Here is a 15,552-nt window from a genome sequence, read left to right as displayed (position 1 = left end):
GATATATAAAAAGGTTAATTGAAATGAGTATCCCTGAAAGGTATTGTGCAGCGAACGAATATATGATTTGATGATAAAATATGGTTCTCATGTGTTATTCACCGAGATAAGCCAGTATCGATGTAGATAAATCAATGCACATGTTGGATGGGATGGAAGATACAAATGATTTTTTTTTGCAGATACAGATGATGGTAATATGATTTGGTCGCAGACCTAAGCTGATGTAATTATTTTATTCTTATCTGCGCGTCGTCCTTAATTTTTAGGAGATGATTATATTTATTTGTCCATCCAACATTTTATATTAGAGTATTAGCCGGAGTATTTGAGGCAGTGAGGGAAAAGGCACAATACGAATAATGTACCCCGTACGGTGCAACTGTGAATAAATAATATCAATATAATTGGTCCGTTACTGGACATTATAAATTTTCCAGCTAACTCATTCCTGGTTGCCAGCATTTCGCCCTCGTGTGCTAGGTTGGGCTCATCAGTTGGTACCTAGCACACCTACCAAGGCGCTGGGTAGTGCATAGCGTGGAGGCCACTGCGTAGGCTACTTGCAGCCACCGGCAGTGCCAGTGCACTATGAGAGACTTTGTCTCTTTACCAAAAATTGATGCCTGCTTGGCTATCAGATGATATAGATTTTGATTCCCATAGGGAATCTGAAATATTTCTCCCGAATGAGTAAATTTATAATACCAGTATAAATGGTCCGTTATTGGACATTATAAATTTTCCAGCTAACTCGTTCCTGATTGGCCGGGCTGAGTGGCTCAGACGGTTAAGGCGCTGGCCTTCTAACCCCAACTTGGCAGGTTTGATCCTGGCTCAGTCCAGTGGTATTTGAAGATGCTCAAATATGACAGCCTCATGTCGGTAGATTTACTAGCACGTAAAAGAACTCCTGCGGGACTAAATTTCGGCACCTCGGCGTCTCCGAAGACCGTAAAAAGTAGTTAGTGGGATGTAAAGCAAATAGCATTATTATATTATTACATTCCTGATTGCCAGCATTTCACCCTCGTGTGCTAGGTTGGGCTCATCAGTTGGTACCTAGCACACCTACCAACCTGGCACACAAGGGCGAAACGCTGGCAACCAGGAATGAGTTAGCTGGAGAATTTATAATGTCCAATAATGGACCATTTATATTTGTATTATAAAATTACTCATTCGGGACAAATCTTTCAGATTCCCTATGGGAATCAAAATCTATACCATCTAATAGCCAAGCAGGCATCAATTTTTGGTAAAGAGACTAAGTCTCTCACAGTGCATTGGCACTGCCGGTGGCTCCAAGTAGCCTACGCAGTGGCCTCCATGGTATGCACTACTAAGCGTCTTGGTAGGTGTGCTAGGTACCAAATGATGAGCCCAACCTAGCACACGAGGGCGAAACCCTGGCAACCAGGAATGAGTTAGCTGGAAAATTTATAATGTCCAATAACGGACCATTCATATTGGTATTATAAATTTACTAATTCAGGACAAATATTTCAGATTCGCTGTGGGAATCAAAATCTATATCACTGTGTATAAAGACCTGCATATAAACTTTAAAGGGTGGCTTCATGCAAGAAGGATAGATTACTTAGGAAAATAATGGACTGGACCATGGAGGGTAAGAGAAGCAGAGAAAACATGGTTAGATTCAGTTTTAATAATTTAAAGTATGGAGCTTGGATAAAAATGAGGCTGTGGAGCTAGTTGTAAATTGAGGATTGTGGAGGCATGTACCTAATTCACAGAGTCTTGCAGACTGAATGCTGTGAAGCATAACAGTCTATGATAAGATGTATGTATGTGCTATGATTATTATTTGTTAATTAATCCATCTTCCTCTGTAGATCATTGGTATAGTGGTTGGCCATTGTATCCTAGGAGTATGGTTTCAAACCCTGCTGGGGTAGACTTTTTTACCGAGCTCGATAGCTGCAGTCGCTTAAGTGCGGCCAGTATCCAGTATTCGGGAGATAGTAGGTTCGAACCCCACTGTCGGCAGCCCTGAAAATGGTTTTCCGTGGTTTCCCATTTTCACACCTGGCAAATGCTGGGGCTGTACCTTAATTAAGGCCACGGCCGCTTCCTTCCCACTCCTAGCCCTTTCCTGTCCCATCGTCGCCGTAAGACCTATCTGTGTCGGTGCGACGTAAAACAACTAGCAAAAAAAAAAAAAAAAGAGGTAGACTTTTGAATGACACAGAAGGTACATTTGTCACTCTGTCATAAAATGTCTAGGCCTACATGTAAAATGGAACATGAAAATCTAAATGGCATGACATCAAAACACCTGCACATAACTTGCTTTCACCATACAATAAATAATTCTACTACTACTACAACAACAACATACTCCATTGTAACTTAAATGGTCATATTCACTTGTACTCTCCTAGATATACCTTTTTATTTGCATACATGATTTTATCATTATTATTATTATTATTATTATTATTATTATTATTATTATTATTATTATTATTATTTAGGAATTAAAAAGGCAAGTTAGCTGCTCTGTACAGGCCATGTAGCTATTAGCTTGCATTCAGAAATGGAGGATTCAAATCCCACCATTGGCAACGCTGAACATTGTTTTCCGTGTTTTTCCTTTTTCACAGCAGGCAAGGTCACTTCCTTCACAGTTCTAGCTCTTTCCTATCCCATTGGCGTCAATAATCTATCCGAGTTAGTGTGATGTTAGAACACTAGCAAGTTGGCCATGCAATTAAGGTTGCGTAGCTGTGAGCTTGAATTTGGGAGATGGCAGGATCGAATCCCACTGTCAGCAGCCCTGAAGATGGTTTTCCGTTTCCCATTTTCATGCCAGGCATATGTTGGGGCTGTACCTTAATCGAGTATAGCTGCCCAGTTGTACTTCAACAGTAATCACCACCATTCTACCTTATGGTTACGGCCACAACCTTCCCAATCCTAGCCGTTTCTCATCCTCGCATCGCTGAAAACCTTTGATGTGTTAATGGAATGTTTTAATCACCAGGAAAAAAGAAATACTAGCAAGAAAAAAAGGAACAAAATAGATTGTGAATTTCATATGTATCAGTGATCATGATCTGCGCTGGCAGAGGTAATGCCTTTTGAGACTGGCAACCTCATTGGTACTAATATCCTAAAATGTTTAAATATGGATCAAGACAAAAGCTAGGAAAACCCCATGGAGCAACGCGTAGTATTTTTCCCTCCTGGAGGTGCAATGAAAAATTAGCAACTGGGAAAACGTAGCAAAGAGAATGAGAAGATCATGATAGTGAGGACGAACTATTTCTTAACACTGGCGGGGAAAAAAAAAAAAGTTATATGCATGGAAAGTAGTGGGCACTTTAGAGGTAAAATGGAGGAAAACAACTGAGGAATGAACTGAAATTGTTTTGGAATGAGGAATGAAGCAAAGAATGGACAGGGAATAATTTTGAAAGAAGAAATTAAACACATTGTAGTGGAGGTAGAATATATGAATGACTGAATAATAAAGTTCGAATCAAGATTGCAAGGGAACTGAGAGATTTTATGTAAGTGTGTGCACCCCAAATAGGAAATTAGAATGAAAGTAATTTTTGGAGAAAGTGGGAGAACAGATGAACCTGTAATCATAATGGGAGATCTAAATTGCCATATGAATACGGAAGAAGAACAGGAGCAGAAGGTTGGCTGGCTGTTATGAATATGGGCAAAAGAATAAGGAAGAGGACAGTCTGTTTGATTTCTCTGGGAGAAATGATTTAATTGCTAAAAATACATGGTTTAGGAAGAGTAATTCCTGGAGAGAAAAAAAAAACCATTGGAGAGAACAGAAAAAACTTGTTAACTACTTTCTCATTGAGAATGTTAGAAGAAAAGAGCTACTGGATGTAACAGTTATGCTAGGAGAGGCAAGTAATAGAGACCACACAATGATAATGGCAAAGATCAAGTGTGGGAAAGTAGAAACGATTAAGGAGATAAAAACATGGGGGAAGGGCATTAAAAATATGGAAACTGGAATAAGTGGAAATTAAGGAGGAGTTTAAGAAGAAATTAATGGAGTGCATCCCAAAAATAAAGACAAGGAATGTTGAGGAAGAGTGGGAAGATTTTAAGGAAGTATTTGTTGCGAGTGCAGCCGAGACTTAGTAGGCTTAGCGATAAGAATTTTTATAAAAGGAAGCTGTTTTGGAATAAGAAGGTAATAAAAAATATTAGCGGAAAGAAAATTAGAGAAAAGGCTTGGGTGAATGACAGAAGTAAAGAAAAGGAGTATAAGGAAGCTAAAATGAAGTGCCAAAATTTGGTAACAGAAAAGGTGGATGAACTTCACAAAGGACTTAGATGAAGATCTAGTTGCAGGAAAGAAGAAACTGTATGGCTTTGTGAAGCAGAATAGATCTGTTGTGGAAAACATGCTATTTGTCTAAGATGAGAAAAGTGAACTATTGACTGAGGCAGACGAAGTTAAAAAGAAGATGGCAAGAATACTTCAGAGATTTACTGAATGGAATAGAGGTATCATTGTCCCTGTATTGAAAAAGGAGACAAAGAATTTTAGAAATTACAGAGGAATCCCCTTAATATATCATGTGGTAAAAATCTTTGAAAGAACATTGGGAAAAAAAAAAAAGAATGAGGTCGAAGATTGAGGCACAGCTGAAAGAGAAGCAATATGGGTTTTGGAGTGGTAGTTCGACATCTGACTCCAGTTATGCAATGTGACAGTTCATAGGGAAAAGCTTGAGAGTTTGGCAGTAATTTGATCTTGATATTCATCGATGTAACAACTATGGAGCGAAGTGACCCTACCCATTATTGCAGCTACAGCTTCAAAGACGAGTGGATTCGAACCCCACTGTCGGCATCCTGAGAGTGTTTATCTGTGGGTGTTCATTTTTACATCCAAGCAAATGCCTGGACAGTTTCTATACATAGACTACAGTCAATTCCTTCCACCTCCTTACTCATTTTCATTCACCATCATTCATTCAGTCTTCATTAGCTCCTCAACTGAGGCTGGTACGAGGAATGGCATCCTGTCCTAAACACATGCCATATAGTTAATTTCATCTCACATCATCCCTGACTCTGTATCAGGAAATGGTACTAAGGGACATACATTCATCGATAGAGCAAATTGTTACGTCATTGTCTCAAGGTTTGGTAGGCACTCGGAAAAAAAGAGGTATAGCCCTGACGCTCAACGCATACCCAAGCAGTATCTTCTGATCTCAAAACTTGGCCCACCCTGGTAATAATGAGGGTTGTCAGTCTGCCCGCCCTAGTGATAATGAGGGTTGACAGTCGGCTCCTTTCCTCTTGTCACAAGAGGCGCGTGTCGTTTAAAAGGCAAGTGAGCTCTGTCAAAAGCAAGGTTGTCATATTTTGCGTCGATTATTTAAACATGTTAACATTTAATTTATTCTAAAGTCAAAATATAAATATAAAAACTTGATAATGAACCACAGCTCAAACCAATATAGCAGAATAATTTGATTCGTGCTTAACCCGTGCGGTGGTCGAAGATGTTGAAAGAAAGAAAAAACAGGAAGAAGGCATTGGCAAATAAAGTCGACAAAGACTAAACTTAAATTGATACCAAAGTAGACCCATTAAAATATTAATTTTATGCTGCTAATATCAGTGTCTCGCTTTCAGTAAAGAAATGAAAAGTGCAACAATTTTTTACAATTTGTTTTATGTCGCGCCGACACAGATAGGTTTATGGCGACTATGGGCTAGGAAATGTCTAGGAGTGGGAAGGAAGTGCCCATGGCCTTAATTAAGGTACTTCCTCAGTATTTGCCTGGTGTGAAAATGGGAAACCACGGTGAACCATCTTCAGAGCTGCCGACATTGGAGCTTGAACCCATTATCTCCCCGATGCAAGCTCACAGCTACACGCCCCTAACCACACGACCAATTCGCCTGGCAAAGGAAAAGTAAAATTACGAACTAGGGACTGGGATAATAATAATAATAATAATAATAATAATAATAATAATTGTCCGCCTCTGTGGTGTAGTGGTTAGTGTGATTAGCTGCCACCCCCAGAGGCCCAGGTTTGATTCGTGGCTCTGCCACGAAATTTGAAAAGTGGTACGAGGGCTGAAACGGGGTCCACTCAGCCTCGGTAGGTTAATTGAGTAGAGGTGGGTTCGATTCCCACTTCAGCCATCCTGGAAGTTGTTTTCCGTGTTTTCCCTCTTCTCCTCCAGGCAAATGCCGGGATGGTACCTAACTTTAGGCCACGGCCATTTCCTTCCCTCTTCCTTGCCTATCCTTTCCAATCTTCCCATCCCCCACCAAGGCCCCTGTTCAGCATTGCAGGTGAGACTGCCTGGGCGAGGTACTGGTCATTCTCCCCGGTAGTATCCCCCGACCAAATGTCTCACGCTCCAGGACACTGCCCTTGAGGCGGTAGAGGTAGGATCCCTCTGAGTCAGAGGGAAAACCAACCTTGGACGGTAAGCAGATTAATAATAACAATAATAATAAATATCGGAGTATGTAGTTCGGACAAAAAATAGCCAGCAAACTTAGCTACTTTTAAAACAAATGCAGTATTTACCTTACCTCTATTCGTCATCCTCGTCATTGTCTGCTAGGTGAATTACAAATCTATCTTGGTTGCTATCCGTGTCGTGTTTCATGTACTTCTCTTCTGTCTTAATGGTGCTTCGAACACAAGCAGACCACCTCTCAGGACCGATTGTTCCAGCTTCTTCACGAAGAAGTTGACACACACTAGCACTCAAAGTTGGCGTAACATTATTTTTCCTAACATACGTCTTCAGCTGAAACCAGATCATTTCTATGGGGTTTAAAATACAGTGACATGGAGGGAGTCTCAAAACTTCGTGTCCACGTGAGGCTGCGATCTCCTCTACAGCGTACCTTTTACTGATATTGGCTGATTTGATTTCCTGCAACATAACTGCCTTGATGGGTACAGGTTTTGGCACGGGAATGTTATTGTAGTCCATAAACTTAATGTCCTTAATATTAGTGTTCATGGAAGGAAACCTTATCAGCTGCCACGAATGATAGCTTGTGTTGTCCATCACAATTACACATTTTCGGTCACGTGGTAGGTTCTCTAGAAGATGAGACCTAAACCAGTTTTCGAAAACTTGAGCTGTCATTTCGTTATGGCTATCAGCTTTGCAGTTTCCAATGTTTTTAGCCGATAAATAAAGGCAATTCTCAACCCAGCCCTCACTGCCTCCAGCATGCAATACCATAATACGCTTGCCTCGCGATGTTGGTCTTCCAGTATGCAATTACAAGTTCCATCATCCCACCCTTTCTTCACAATGTCATGAGTATCGTACCAAGTTTCATCTAGATAGACAACTCTGCATCCCTCGGAACACAACTTCCTGAGACTGTCTATGAATTTATATCGCCAAGCTACTATTCTAGCAGATTCCATTACAATCTGTTTTTTCTTCAGAATATGGAAACAAAACCCAAGTTTTTTCAACAGCTGTCGTAGAGTAGTTTTTTCATAAGGAAAGCCGCACACATTTTTCAAATGATTTAACAGTTCCTGTACGGTTGGTGACTTACCTTTAGTAAAGAATGCACATACCTCGCGTATGCCTTTGCTGGCGAGATGTAGTGTTTGCAGTGCACTACGTCTTCTGGTATGGGCTATATCAAATTTGTTACTTTCATTGACCTGTCTCAGTCTCATCCTTGGCTTTGACAATATGAAAGTGACTGAGGTATGAGTTTTGCTAGTAATACCATTGTTTATGCAGCCAGTCCCTGTTATGAATGGTGTGAAAATATCGCTCACAGGGTCGGTTGGTGCATGCATTTCAGTGGGCTTGGCAGACTGATATGTAATAGCAACGGCTGGCCTCGGTGAGGAAAGCAACGGGAAACTACCTCACTCCTCATTTCCCTAGTACGCCTCATCGGTGACGCCTAGGCTGTTTATGACAGTTGTTGGCGGAGCTGCAGAGGATCAAACCAGCCTTCGGGCTGAATACCCAACATACATACATACCTCGCGTCTCACCAAGTCACAGCAAGTATCATCAATTTTATTAAATATAACCCTGTTATTACCATGCTTTTTCGGAGTTGTAGGTCCTCTCTTTACTATTTTACTTACAGTTTTCCTGTTAATTGTCAACATTTTAGCTGTCTCAGAAATATAACCCTTGCGAACGTTGTTCTTCATAACGTATTCGTATACATTACATACCAGCCGTTGACTTTGTTACTTAAAGTTTTAATCGCCTTTCTTTTCTCCGCGGAACGACTACTACCCGGCTGAGTATCACTCGCTGGCGCAGAACCACTGTTGCTCGGCTGAATATCAATCGTGGGAACGGAACCACTGCTACCCGGCTGAGTATCACTCACGGACACGGAACCACTGCTGCTCGGCTGAATATCACTCGCGGGCGCGGAACCACTGCTGCTCGGCTGAGTATCACTCGCGTACACGGAACCAGTACTACTCAGTTGAATATCACTGTTACCGATGCTTGGTTGAGGATCCTTTGCCTGTACTGGCAGATTTAATTCAGGATTTTCTGATGCGATAGTTTTCAGGTGTGATTCCCATGGCCTCCACATTACTGCGTGAAGCAAAGTGAAAAACAACACACTTCACAAATATTAATTAACGAAGCACAGAAATAATCCAAAACTTTCAAACAGCGAACAAAGCAAGTGTGTGAATTGTCTGAGCTGAAAAGAGAGACTGACGTCTATTTAACAAGAGGTGCATTGGCAACAGAGCTGTGAGGATTTCTGAAGGGGAATGCGAACTTCCGTTTTAAAGCCCACTGCCATCATAAATCTTCCCCTACTAGGCAAGTGAGTGGCCAGGGAGATCAAACGTTTGCCGAACTCTTTGAATGCCGCTGGGTACGCGTAGTCCGTCTCAGCTATAAGTAGTGAAATAATCAAAATCATGAAAATGTGTGCAGTAATTGTAAAACTAGAATAAGAACTCTAGAGTGTGATTCAGATGATTTTGAAGTAAGAAGAGGACTGGGACAAGGTTAGTGTCTTGTCATCCCTTTTATTTATAGGTGTCATGGATGAAATGCATGAGGAGATCAAAAACATTGGAGGAGAAAAAGTAAGTTCATTATCATTTATTGATGATTTAGTACTGATAGGGGACAATGAGGAGCAAATACAAGACCAAATTAGTGTGTGGAGTGAAGGAATTTTGAATTGGGGAAGAAAAATTAATAAAGAGAAAGTAAGACAGTTGTAACAATAAAGGAGAGGAATGGAAGAGGGTGTATGAAAGTGAATGGTCGGCCTTGGAGGTAATGAAAATGAAAATCCACAGCCTATTTCCAGTTATTCGACCAGGTCAGGAATGGAATGTATGAAGCCCCCCATCTAGCAGCGAGGATAGAAATTGTGCCATCCTGCGGAAGTCTGTCACACTCCTCTCAGGCAATGATTATGACTGATAGATGAAATGAAATTATATTGGTGAGTGTTGCTGGAATGAAAGATGGAAAACCAAAGTACCTGTAGAAAAACCTATCCCACCTCTGCTTTGTCCAGCACAAATCTCACATGGAGTGAGCGGGATTTGAACTGCGGAACCCAGTGGTGAGAGGTCACCTGAGCCACAGAGGCATTTTGAGGCAGAAAAGAAGTTAAAATACGATGTGAGTTATCAGAAGACAGGAAGATAAGCCATGAGATCAGTAGCAGAGTGAAGTTTGCAGGAGTGTTCTTTCAGAGTGTAAGATGACTCATATGAAATAATGATTTACCATTGGAATGCAAAGAAACCCTTTCCAAAAGCTTTGTACTAATCCTGACATATAGAGCAGAAGTGAAGGTACTGCAAAGTATGCTATGAAGAAACAAGGAGGGATGGTATAAGGAATGCAGGAGTAAGGGCAATGCTTGGAATAGAGTCTCAGATAAATGATAGAACAGTCACGTTTGAATGGTCTGAGCACCTACAGATAATGGAGGAAAAGAGAACACCAAAGCAAGTATTTGAAATGAAAGTAAAAGGCACAAGACCAAGGGGGAGACCTAGAAAATGGTTGAAGCAGGTTAAGGCAGATCTGGGAAGAAAGAATGAAAGATGTGGAGAACAGGAGTGTTGGAAGGATAGAAGCAGATGAGTCATTGATTTTACAACCCAACTCAAACTTAGTATAAGAAGAGAACAAAGCATCATACAGTGATAAATTTTGAGGTCCACCATAACGTGCATGGAAAAAAAAAAAAAAAAAAAAAAATCATCAGAATTAAATATACCGTCACCTGCATTTCTTGTTTTCAGTCTGAATAAGAATGAGATTACAGTGGATAATAATTATACGGCCTCAGCTACTGCAAGGACATTTTGATGCGATGCCATATGGGCTGCCTGTATGGAATTTCGATGTTCTGTTTTATTCTACCAAACGAGAGGGGGAACAGAGTCTCTGTTGGGTGAGCTATGGCTGAGTTGTAAATTAATTTAATTGGGCAAACATTGAATGTGCCACCCAAGATCTTTTAACATTCCAACATCATACTGCGCAGGGTACGGAATGAACATTTTTCGGCCTCTGCTGGGTTTGAACCTGCAATCTAGGGATTTAGAGACCAACTCTTTTACAACTGATCCACAGAGGGACCTACAGACTTCCCATGATTGTGTATGTGATATACCTTGAAATATGAGGAGTGATGGATAAACACATAGAGTTCAAGAAAAGATGTTTTAATATACTGTACAGTATGTCATATTACTTCTAGGTGCATGATACGAGATCTTTTTTTTTTTCACATTGCATTTGCATATTGTAGCTTGAATTAATATTTTAAAATTGTATTTATTGTCTTTGACTAATGATACTGTTTTTTTTTTTGTACATTCCTGATAAAGTGTTTGCCCATTTGGATATCTCAAGAAATAAACATGGACTTAATACGATATTAAATTGCACAAACATTTCTTGTACTTCCAAGGGCTCTGGAAAGGGTTATAATTTTGCTTGTAGATGTCGGTGGATTTTGAGGCAGCACTACTATTATTTACATTAAAATGAATTCTATGATTTATTCATACATGCTTTTGTGTTATTTTGCTGAAATGTGAGGATTGTTCTTTGCAGCTTATTTGAAAGATATTGAACAGCAGCAGGAAGCCTCTCGACGAGATACTGACTCAGCTTCGAAGCGTCGCTCTCTTTTACGTGTTCAGCAGGCTCTAATTGCTGCTCAGGAAGTTGGAGATGAAAAGGTGCAGATTGTTCAGCAAATCCAGGATCTCATTGAGAACAAAGCACGTCAGCTAGATTTGGATTACAGGAATCTTGGTAATACTCAGTCGCAGTTTGTCAAAAATATTTGTAATGATAGTAATGCTGAAATTGATGTATGTTTTAAGGACTTACCAGTTAAACTGTTTTTCCAACTGTTTTCCCTTTAAAACACCCATCAGTCATATATGCCCAGCAACACAATTGCAGGACTTGGCAAGGCTCGATACTCTCTTGTTGCTAGTGAGTTACTTGGTAGCTTACTCACTATACCAACGTAATTGGTGTGGACAGACCTGGCTCGTATTGACTCTCCATTGGTCTAAATTAGCGTCAAGCAACCCACATGCTTCTATAATCCTGGGAGCAAATTCTGTACCCCATAATCAGTTGCAATTACACATTTTTTTTTTTTTTTTCAAAGGTCAGTTAGTGACACGGTTAAGGAAGCTCTGGACTATAAAAAAATAAGATTTTCATATGCAAGGAAATTATACTGGAAACAGCTGCAAAAATCACCTTTCTTACAAGGGAAGTTCTCGTACCAGGAAATCACCAATGTCATTTTTGCTCACGTGTTAAATGAGCCAAATATAACACAACGGCCAAATGTTTCTTTTGGAAATTAACTCATGCGACCTACAGAAAGCGTTAAAGTTTGTATGTTCGAATTAGCGTTCTTGGCTATGCAGGACTGCAGCTTGTGCTGCGTTCACTCATCAGAGACCATGCCACTAATATTCTCTTTCATTTAGTTAATAAATGCGTAGCATGTCACAAAAATGATGTGTCATTAAGTGAAACAATTTAATTCCTGCATTGATTTTTGGTCATTGAAGACAGTGGAAAAGATTGTTACGACTGAAGCTGCTCTGATCACTGTTACACATGCTTTCAGGGTCGTAAGACTCTGCAACAGATTTAACTACTTCTGCAAATATTTTTGTTGCTGCCATGGTTTCTATTTCTTTGTTGGTCTTCTTTTTTCATCATTACAGATGTTATTTTACATGACACAATACCATTACATTTCTTAAAGTTATGTTACCACATGTGGCATGCTTTAAACCCTCTGCGTTGTTCTTCACGAGCAGTTTGCATAGCCCACTGCTGAATGGTCACATCATGAATTATCTGATTTCTCCCACAAATATAACTCTTTTTTTGCTTTTGACGCAGTTGAACTTTTATTTCACCGACGGAAGCAAAAGCGGGCCCCGCTTACCACTTCTTCAATATTAAACAGCTTTCATTTTATAGTAAAAATATGTATAAGTTCATCTTTAGCATTTTCCAGTTCGCTATCACCTTCTACCAAATATTTGTCATCAGAATCATTTGCTTCAAGATCACGTGACATGTCATTTGAGGCAAAAGTGAGACAAGACATGTTGTCCAAGTAAATGTTATCATTTTCGAGGCATTTTCTAGCGAGATCTGTAAATATCAGTATGTAAAAAGTTAGATATAAGCTTTGAAACAGATGCAAACCAACAAATAAACAGACCCATCGGCATACCATCACTAACATCGAGCACATAATGTTCTTGAATGTTGAGAGCCTTAATATCACATGTTCCATAATTTTCTTCCAATACAAAAATCATTTTTACTCTTCACAAGCTTTAGTTTATTCTCCACCTAAGCAATACTTAGTTTTAATTTCAAATAGTACCAGTGTCAACCATATATAGCGGTCATCCTCGGCTATTTATTATAAAAATTGGAATTTGAAAAGTTAAGACTATAAATACATACAAAATACACTAAAGTGCACACTTAAAAGTCCAAACATTAGACCCTTGATAATGTTCAAGGGGATTTGGGATAAAAACTAGTAGATCACACGATTAATGAAACTTGAAAATGATTTTGGTGTAGCTGCATTCAAAACTGCACGTGTCGAATAAGAGTTACGTGAAATACCATTGTCTGTTAGTAGTTCCACAATGGATCATAGTAAAATATACATTACACAAGAATAACATTTTTGACGCAAATGAAACTGGTTATTTGCTGATGTGCATGTGAATGGCCGTATAATGAAAGGAACAATCTTCTGTGGTTACAGTAAGCGAAGGATATCCCGGTGTTATTAAAGCAAGTCTATCTGTCCTTGAGGACGTTAATGGGGGAATATCTAAAAGAAAAATAAAGAAAATTACCGGACAGAATTGAAACAAAATCACGGGAATGTGACTGATAACGGAGAGAAAGCTTATCCTTCGAGGTTACAGTTGTGCACGCAGCACAGCTGTTAGTGTCGACTATAGCTTTGAATTTGGTGTGACATAGCAGAGGAGGAAGTATGAGAAAGGGGAGGGACCTATTTTATGATGTATAGCTGAGGATGACCACTATGTACGGTCAAAACGAGTACTATTTGAAAGTAAAACTCTATATTGATTAGGTGGAGAATAAACTAAAGTTGGTAGAAAGTAAGTCATATCCACCAATACAGGCGTAACCATGAAATTATTGCTTATACAAAAATAAATTTGCCTACATTGATTGCCATTATACAAACAACCATTTGTCCTGTATTGCAGCTATAAATGTATGTCAGTATGGTTTCAAATCATCTGTTGGATGGTGCCAATTGTGAATAGGGTTTGGAGTAGCCGCCTTTCGACAAGTGAACCCAGCCCGCGGTGCAGTTCCGCGTAGCCAAGCGTTCTAATTCAAACATATGAACTTTAATGATGTAGGTCATTTGAGTTAGTTTCAGAAAAGAATGTTTTGGCCGTTGTGTTACCCTTGGCTCATTTAACGTAAGATCAGTGATTTTACAGAATGCGAACATCCCTTGTTAGTGTGAAATTTTTGCAAAACTTCCCAACAATAGTCTTTTTGTTGGGTGAATGGAATGACTGGTTACACTGAGTCGCATACATGATTCTAATTTCCGCCTGTTAACCTAGTTCTGTACTTGTTTATGATAAAGTTCACGCTTGACAATAAATATTCACTATGGTACGTGAAGCAAGTACAATGCCTTCAAATGGAGTACAATGGCAGTCTTCTTTAAAGGTTAAATTATACATAAGTTAACTGGTTCTTTTACTGCTGTGTGCTTCATATAAAGTGTCTCTTCAGGATATAGAAGTGATCACGTTACAGATTAAAATCGCTTATACCACAACATCATGATATCAGTTCACTCTGCAAAAAATCACAGGATTACTCATCATTATGCTTTGCTTTCTGTCACATTGTTTAGAATGGATAAATATGACAATGGGGATGCAGTATAGCCTTACTACATCATCCTTATGTGAGGGAACTAATATTTTCAGCTGTTGCAGAACCTATTCATCTGAGTAATTGAAGGCCAACATGCAAAACAAACTGTGCATGGGGATGTAGTGTGAGAGGATTGAATATTTTCTGGAAACCTTGTGATATACTAAATCTGTTGTTATGATCTACCAGTAGTTTTCTTAATCGACATGTTGCTGGCCCGTGATCTAAATCACCAGGAGAACAAAGCAACCGGGTGAGATGGCCGTGCGGTTAGAGGCGCGCGGCTTTGAGCTTGCATCCGGGAGATAGTGGGTTCGAATCCCACTGTTGGCAGCCCTGAAGATGGATTTCCGTGGTTTCCCATTTTCACACCAGGCAAATGCTGGGGCTGTACCTTAATGAAGGCCACTGCCGCTTTCTTCCAACTCCTAGGCATTTCATATCCTATCATCGCTATAAGACCTATCTGTGTCGGTGTGACGTAAAGCCACTAGCAAAAAAAAAGTAAAGAGCCTCTCCACCAGTACCACAATGTTTGAGCAAGGACCTTGATGCTTTTACTGTGGCACAGTTGATAACCACATCTGTGTTGAGTTCTGGGAGTGACACCATATATTATCAATTTCGGCCAATGGCTGTGTCTGTTGTTACTGGTGGTATGGAAATTGCTGCACAATTCATGATATTTTCTTATAAAAGTAAATACTACTCCTTGGGTTGGTGATGCCCTACCCTTGGTAATGAACACATGTCGCTTCTACTAGTAATGCTAAGTAAGATTTAGGTAATTTAACATATGAAATAATATTATTTAAATTTAGGGCCCTATAAAATTTACCATCCTTCACCGTTCTTATTAAGTGCAGTCAGCGGATACACACCCGCTACAAGAATTAGTTTATCAGTTGTACTGATGAGAATCGTGCACAATCAGGGTGACTAAAGGAAATAATCAGGAAGAACATTTTATTCTGAAGACTCCTATCCAAGAGCTGTAAAACTAAGTCATATGGTTGCCAAGTATGGTTGTGTGTCTAACCTCTTCTCGCAAGAGTTATATTGT

At 39.7% G+C, this 15,552-nt stretch overlaps 1 protein-coding gene across 3 annotated transcripts in view; it reads left to right on the top strand.

The window, feature by feature from the left end:
- Positions 1-15,552, top strand: part of LOC136866206 (inhibitor of growth protein 1) — a 75,312-nt gene that overhangs the window by 47,000 nt on the left and 12,760 nt on the right. For all 3 annotated transcript variants that reach the window (XM_067142969.2, XM_067142971.2, XM_067142970.2), the window contains one exon: positions 11,100-11,303. In XM_067142969.2, coding sequence (XP_066999070.1) covers positions 11,100-11,303 — 204 coding nt within the window. The remainder of the gene's footprint in view (positions 1-11,099; positions 11,304-15,552) is intronic.

This window comes from Anabrus simplex, chromosome 3, assembly GCF_040414725.1.
Source record: "Anabrus simplex isolate iqAnaSimp1 chromosome 3, ASM4041472v1, whole genome shotgun sequence".
In the NCBI taxonomy this organism is placed as follows: domain Eukaryota; kingdom Metazoa; phylum Arthropoda; class Insecta; order Orthoptera; family Tettigoniidae; genus Anabrus; species Anabrus simplex.
The sequence above is the reverse complement of the archived record's forward strand: the minus strand, read 5'-3'. Positions and strand labels throughout refer to the sequence as shown.